This window comes from Anastrepha obliqua, chromosome 5 (genome assembly GCF_027943255.1).
Source record: "Anastrepha obliqua isolate idAnaObli1 chromosome 5, idAnaObli1_1.0, whole genome shotgun sequence".
Taxonomy (NCBI): Eukaryota; Metazoa; Arthropoda; class Insecta; order Diptera; family Tephritidae; genus Anastrepha; species Anastrepha obliqua.
The window spans coordinates 7,272,994-7,280,072 of NC_072896.1; the positions used below are offsets into that span (position 1 = coordinate 7,272,994).

General features: G+C 36.9%; 1 protein-coding gene across 1 annotated transcript; it reads right to left on the reverse strand.

Annotated features, from left to right (window-relative positions):
* Nucleotides 1-5,896: 5,896 nt before the first annotated feature.
* LOC129248346 (uncharacterized) lies at nucleotides 5,897-6,755 on the reverse strand. Its single transcript, XM_054887866.1, has 2 exons — nucleotides 6,648-6,755; nucleotides 5,897-6,581 (listed from the first exon to the last, which is right to left on the reverse strand). The coding sequence occupies exons 1-2, from the start codon at nucleotides 6,693-6,695 to the stop codon at nucleotides 6,009-6,011; spliced, it is 621 nt and encodes a 206-aa protein (XP_054743841.1). The 5' UTR covers nucleotides 6,696-6,755; the 3' UTR covers nucleotides 5,897-6,008.
* Between the last annotated feature and the right edge of the window lie 324 nt (nucleotides 6,756-7,079).

Below are 7,079 nucleotides of genomic sequence, written 5' to 3' on the forward strand. Positions count from 1 at the left end.
GGAAACTGTAGACTTTCCTATGATGGTGATTGGGCGAAATTAAGCTCTTAGGCGCAAAGTAAATCTTTTCTTTTATTGGATTGGAGGGAAAGTTTTGTCGTATTTAAAATAGTCATCTAATTTATGTGCAATATTTGGAAAATAATTATAAATACTCATATTTATTAAATATGGTTTAGCAAATTTCGTTTCGAGGATCTGAGCCTCCAAGAAAGTTATCGATCTGGACGACCATCCAAGATCGATAATAATGTTTTGCGATCCATGTTGGAAATAACTAAAATTTAACAAGTCGAGAAACCAGGAACATCATCAGCAACAGTTCCAAAACCAAATATCCACCAATGAAAAGTACTGCTTTGTTTGTGGTGAGACAGGGAAGGTCCAGTGTACTGCTGAAACAGGGAAACCCCATCAACGCGGATCTCTACTGCAATCAGCTGGATAACCTGAATGCAGTTATCAAAGAAAAGTGGCCAGTGTTAACGTCCAGAAAAGAAATTCCGCATCGATTCAACTATGGATTTACGACTTCATTAGGTCTACACATTGAGGACGTTGGTATGAGTTGAACTCGTTCAGAGTAGCCAAGTGCTTTGTGAAAGAACCAAACACGAAAATAGCGACCTTTCTCCTAAAACTCAGCAGAAAGGACCTGAGAGTACTGGTGGGTGTAATCACAGGGCACAACGTCTGTGGTCAGCATATCGCTGCCATGGGGGTCGTCGACAGCCCGATATGCCTATCCACGATAATGCTCGACCGCATACGCAATGGTGACACAACAAAAACTAAATGCGTTAGGATGGGAAGCCCTTAGACACCCATAGTATTCACTTGCCATTGCACCATCCGATTATAATCTGTTCAGATATTTGCAAAATTATCTAAAGGTAAAAAAATTTAAGTCTTTTGAAAATGTTTCTAAGGCAGTTGCTGAGTATTTTAACTTCAAGGACGAGAACTTCTACAAAACAGGAATTCACAGATTACCTGAAAGATGGCAACAAGTTGTGACAAATAACGGATCATATATAATTGATTAATATTGAATAGTAGCAATAATTATGATTTTCCTATACTTGATAAAAACTTCAGAAAATAGGGTGCGCGATGAGACTCAGAGACATAGGAAGCTGGACAACATGGTCGTATGGTCACAGGTCTCCTACATGAGCTTTCGCTGCTTAAAAACAGATCAGACTACACAGTCCCCGACCTTAACTTCAAGAAAGACTTTACGGTACGTTTTCCACCGAGAGCCGAATGGGGCAAAGGGAAGGTAATTGGAAGATACGATATTGAAATCTACACTGACGGTTCTACGATGAACTGTGGTGTGAAAGCTGGCTTCCATTCAGAGCTGCTCAGCCTATCTCAGCCAATTCGACATCCTGATTATGCCAGCGTGTTCCAGGCAGAAATTTTAGCGATCAGAGAAGCATGTAATCACTAAAACTCTACAAAGAAATTTGGTGCAAGAGTAGCTATCTCTTCAGACAATCAAGCAGCTATGAAGGCCTTGGACTCCAACTCCACTTCATCCAAACTAGTCTTACAGTGTAGATAGGAACTAGAATTGCTTAGTCATTGGCTTGAAATTACTCTGATATGGGTTCCTGGTCATAGGAACATACGGGATAATGAGATAGCGGATGAGCTAGCAAGAAAAGGTTCGTCATTAAAGCAGAAAAACAACAAAAAACACAAGGTCGTCGTACAAAATCAAGGGACGAATCACCTGTTAGGATGATATCAACCAAGCATTTCACGCATCACTGCAACCCTTACAGGTCATTGGAAGGTAGGGGATCATACAGCCAGACTCAACCTCCTCTTCAATCCCATCTGCAGAAGCTGTCAGGCGGAAGGGGCGAAGGATAGTCTTTTCCACTACTTATGTGAATGTCCAGGGCCCAGGATTTCGGTCTTTCGGTAAGCCTTTCTTACAGCAAATTCATGATATAAAGAATTTGCTGCTATAATTGGATCACACTAAATGGATCTGACTTACAAACAAAAACAAAAAAAAAAAACCAGACATCATCACACGAGGACACGGGTAGTAAAACGGTGCTGGTCGCTAATTAGGATTATTTCAGTCAGAATACTCAATCATTTTAACAACAAAAACAGGGATTCATTAAAAATTCGCTGAGAGGAATAACAATAGCTGGGCAGGTTTTAGAAAAAAGTGCCTACAATCCATCTGTATCAGTCTGCGAAGAAGTGTTTTGCGATTTTCTGCTTCAATGGGAACTGATAGTTTTTATTCTTTATGATTGGTAATGACTGCTTTTTGGCTTGAAAAGTAACTGGTTTCGTCACGCAAGGCTTTCACAAAAACGTAGTTCATACGCCTTTAAGTATGCAGCAGACAAGAAACATGCAGAAAGAGAAAGTAAAATTCCTCTATTCACAGCAGTACCGACTAGTACCCACCATACACACCCTTCCATAATTGTTTAATTATTGCTGAAATAACATCGAGATTAATAGTGTTTTTTTAATCAATTTATGGTCGTGAAGCTGACGGGTCAAGGATATCGGATGGCGTTAACAAAACCAAGCATACCCACACCTCCGCACAGGCACGCCTTTATTGTTTCGTTGCTTGCACGCAGCCTATGCAAAATGGTACAACAATAGCACGTCGTCAGTTGCTCTTGGCCTTGCAAGTGGTGAACATTCACATCCACTTTGTTTGAATTTCTTTTTTATATATTTTTTAAACACATTTCTGTTGTTCCCACGTATAAAAACTTACATTTTCCGCGTATTTTCACTAGAATTTTATTTACTCTTTTTGCTTTCTATGTTACCGCCCGTTCGACTGTTTTGTTATGGCTTTAAGGCATGCCAGCTCGTTTTGGCCACTTTGCAAGGCATAAAGTACAAACAAAATTTAAGTTTTAATTAAATTTACCTACAAGTTTACATCGCAGAAATGGCTGCACATTCGTATTAGTTATTGATTCTATACACGCAGAAAGTTTTCGATTTACAGTGAGCAGTAAAAGTAAATAATTGGGCAATTGCAAGAGTTTATAGCAAAAAGTTAGAAGCTTGCGTTTTGGGAATAAATATTATACAAGGTCTTCAGTTTACACTAAAATAAAAAATGACACATGAAAAAATATTCACTCAATTGAACGGAATTTTATTTATTATTGCTTCAGTTGAACGATTGGCAGCTTTTGCGTGAATCATGTCATGCGCTTATTATTCAATTCGTCTGCCAAATACGTCCAATTCCCAGCTGACTTATGAAATAATTTATTGAATTACTCTGTGTGCGTGCAGCGGCGGTGTATCAGAGAGGCTTTATGCGTTACTGTTGGCTTGAACAACTAAATGATAACAAACAAAAAAAAAAAACATTTTATATTACCAATTTGGCGTCAGCAGACAATAACAATCCTCCAAGTGCAAATTTTCTATTTAAAATATGCTGATGCAGGTGCAAAAAGGGGAGAAAATGCAAAAACTATCTACTCTTCAGCGCACGGTGGAGAGAATTCAGAAGGTGTGACCAACATCACGCCGTTAACCGACTCTCAGCGATTTTGTAATAATAAGTTGATTTGCTGACGTAACAAGCGATGTGACAAAACAACGACAAAATTTGAGATCATTTTGATGATCCCGAGGCAATAATTAAAGGTGATGCGAGTTGTCTAATTTTCACCCTATGTTCACCATCTTGAGCTACCTAATTAATTCGGGTTGTCTTCTTGGAAAAGCTACTTTTTATTTCAGAGCGAATTCTAAAGAAAAAGCAAATTCAAAAACATAGAAATCAAAAATTTTGATGAAAAAGTTAGCAGGCAATACTGTTTTTGTTGCATCACAAATCGTGGCCAAAAAAATGGGGCGTTAAGTTTGCTCATATCCCAAAAGGCAAAATCAAAAGAAAAGATTTGGTGAAATCGCGCGGCACTTAACAACCGATTTTTGTGGTTTTTACATATTTAAAAAGATTGGCGCTTTCTTGATTTTGTGTAAAATTTTGAAGCAAATCAGAGGAAAACTGAGGGAGCTATAGAACTTTGACTGAAAGAATTTAGCCAGGGCTTATATTTTATTCTTATTCTGCTTATATCCACCCATAAAAGTGAAATTAAAATCCAGTCTAGGCTAAAAAGTTGGTTGAATAAAGGGCACAAGGTAAGTGGAATCGAGGCAGTTGACGTGTTGAGTAACTGTTACTAATTTAAATTAAGTAAAGCTAAGTTATGTTAAGTTAAGTTATGTCAAGGAAATCTGAGTTATGTAAAGTAAATCTATGTCATGTTAAGTAAGCTAAGTTATGCTAAATACAACTAAGTTATGTTAAGTAAATTTAAGTTATGCTAAGTAAATCTAAGTTATGTCAAGTAAAGCTAAGTTATGTTAAGTAAATCTAAGTTATGCCAAGTAAAGCTAAGTTATGTTAAGTAAAGCTAAGTTATGTCAAGTAAAGCTGAGTTACGTTAAATAAAGCTAAGTTATGTTAAGTATATTTAAGTTATGCCAAGTAAAAATAAGTTATGTTAAGTAAAATTAAGTTACGTTAACAAAAGCTAAGTTAAGTCAAGCAAAGCTGAGTTACGTTAAGAAAAGTTAAGTTATATTAAGAAAAGCTAAGTTATGTTAAGCATATTTAAGTGATGCCAAGTAAATTTAAGTTATATTAAGTAAAACTACGTTACTAGTTACGTTAAGTAAAGCCAAGTTATGTTACGTACATCTAAGTTATGCCAAGTAAAGCTAAGTTAAGTATGGGCTTACTGACCTGTTGCACTCATAATTGATCTTCACGCGATGTAGTTTTTTGTGACAAAAGCTTTGAAAATCTTAAACTTGTAATATGTGCCGATAGACACGCCTGCCACATTTTCGGCGTTGAATGTGTGTAATGATTTTTTTGCAATTTTCCGCCATAGCCGAATGGGTTGTGTGTAACTACCATTCGGAATTCAGAGAGAACATAGGTTCGAACCTCGGTGAAGGACTAAAATGAAGACAAAGATTTTTTAATAGCGGTCGCCTATCAGTAGGCAATGGCAAACCTCCGAGGGTATTTCTGCCATGAAAAAGCTCCTTATAAAAAATGTTTGTCGTTCGGAGTCGGCTTGAAACTGTAAGTCCCACCACAAATACGAGGCCTGCACACCACAAATAGGAGGATAAGCTCGGCCAAACACCCAAAAAGGGTGTACGCGCCAATTTTATATATAAGGGTTTTCCAATAGCAGGTGTTATTTAAATATATACAATAAAAGGCTATCGAGAGTAGATTAACGATTTTTTATGGCCGGAATTGGATGGTATTGATCTGGACAACGTTTATTTTCCACAAGACGGCGCTACGTGCCACACAAGCAACGAAACCATTGATCTTTTACGGGATATGGACCTTTTTATTTCTCGAAGAGGTGATCATAATTGGCCACCGAGATCTTGTGATTTTACACCTCGAGACTTTTTTTTTGGAGCTACGTGAAAGAGAAGGTCTACGCCAACAGCCCAGGGTCAATTCAAGACCTCAAAGATGAAATTCGTGAGGCTATCGAGGACATAGGACAGCCACTTTGCAATTCGGTTATGGAAAATTTCATGAAAAGGATATTGTAACGTAAGCGTGGTCGTGGTGGTCACTTGCCTGATGTTATTTTCCTTCCTCTTTATAATGAAATAAATATCCGATCCTTTATATTAAAAAATAACATTATTTTTTGAATATCAAAATAACACCTCTTATTGGAAAACCCTTCATATATAATTTTATATTTGTCATGTGCCAATTTACTTTTCAGATATTGCGAAACGCGCTCTTATATGAAACAAAAATTAAAAAGAAAGTTTTGCTATCAAAAACCAGAAAATGTGCAATTTCAATAAACTATCGAACCTTAATTTTACAAACAATTTATTATAATTTTGTGGAGACTATAAAACTTTTCACAATCAAACTAAATTGAATCACCTTTAAATTGACTCATAAGAAAATTATATGACAATACTAATTATATAACCAAAGAATTCCACACACCAGGTAATAGCTCCCATTTGTGCTCATCGTCGCTCTCTTTGTATTGTTGGTGCAGATTTATCAACTCTGTTTCACTTTGCTGCTCTTCTGGCGTTAGCGTAGCTATAAAATCATCGAACACCTCACCAAACCAGTCGGTCAATCTGTGCATTTCAAATGCTAGCTTTTCATGTGTAGCTGCACCATTTGCTATAGCGACGTTAGAATTAATTAAATCGCCAATTACGTTGGAAACTCTGCGCACGTCGCTATTATCCAATGGTTCATAGATTATGTTAACATCTTCGATTTGCTCCAAAGCATGGCTCAGTGCGGTGATATTATTCTCAATGGCATCGCTATGCTCAGGCAGTGCTTGCAAGTCTGCCAGGATTTCTTTAACAGCTTCACGTGACAATTGCGCAAAATGCTTTTCAAACTCCAATAAAATATTATGACGTGCTGTTAAGTCTAGATTATTATTGGCTAAATCGGAATTTTTATAGTCATTTGATGAGCCACTTGGGTCCTGCGATGTGCTGGAATCTGTTGGCAGCGATTCGATCAGCTGTAAAGCAAAATTCAGCTGTTAAGAATAAGGATTTTTTTTAAGAATAAAGATTTTTAAACTCACCTGAATTATTGTGCAGCCAAAAAATATAAGTATCCCAGTGAGTTTCATAATTTTTATCTAAGTTGATTGGTTGCGTTCTTTGTGAAAATATTGCAAGTAACTGATCGGTAAGCAGTCAGCACAGTTCTTTTTATAGTAAGTTGACTACGACTTAAATGCACTTTTAATTAATTTACTTTAATGTTTCATTGTAATTTAGTGAATCAGTGTAATCAATTAATCGACTTGTTTATATTATGAAAATATTTTCACGTGCTACTGATTGAGTTTCCATATAATCTGCTTGGAAACTTACTTAATTACTTCCCATGTATTACACAGTGCTGGGACTGCTCGAGACGAGTGGCACTGTGCGTTATTAGCTTTCGGTGGGTATCGGGTCCGATGCGCGCTGATGATGCGAAGCATAAGATGTTAAAACTAGTTTTTTAT

What these genes read in the sequence shown, in the direction of transcription:
- LOC129248346 (XM_054887866.1), bottom strand. Translation starts at nt 6,695, where the DNA reads ATGAAACTCACTGGGATACTTATATTTTTTGGCTGCACAATAATTCAG. An exon ending in TTGGCTGCACAATAATTCAG is followed by an intron (nt 6,582 to 6,647) that starts GTGAGTTTAAAA and finishes TTTGCTTTACAG; the next exon opens with CTGATCGAATCGCTGCCAAC.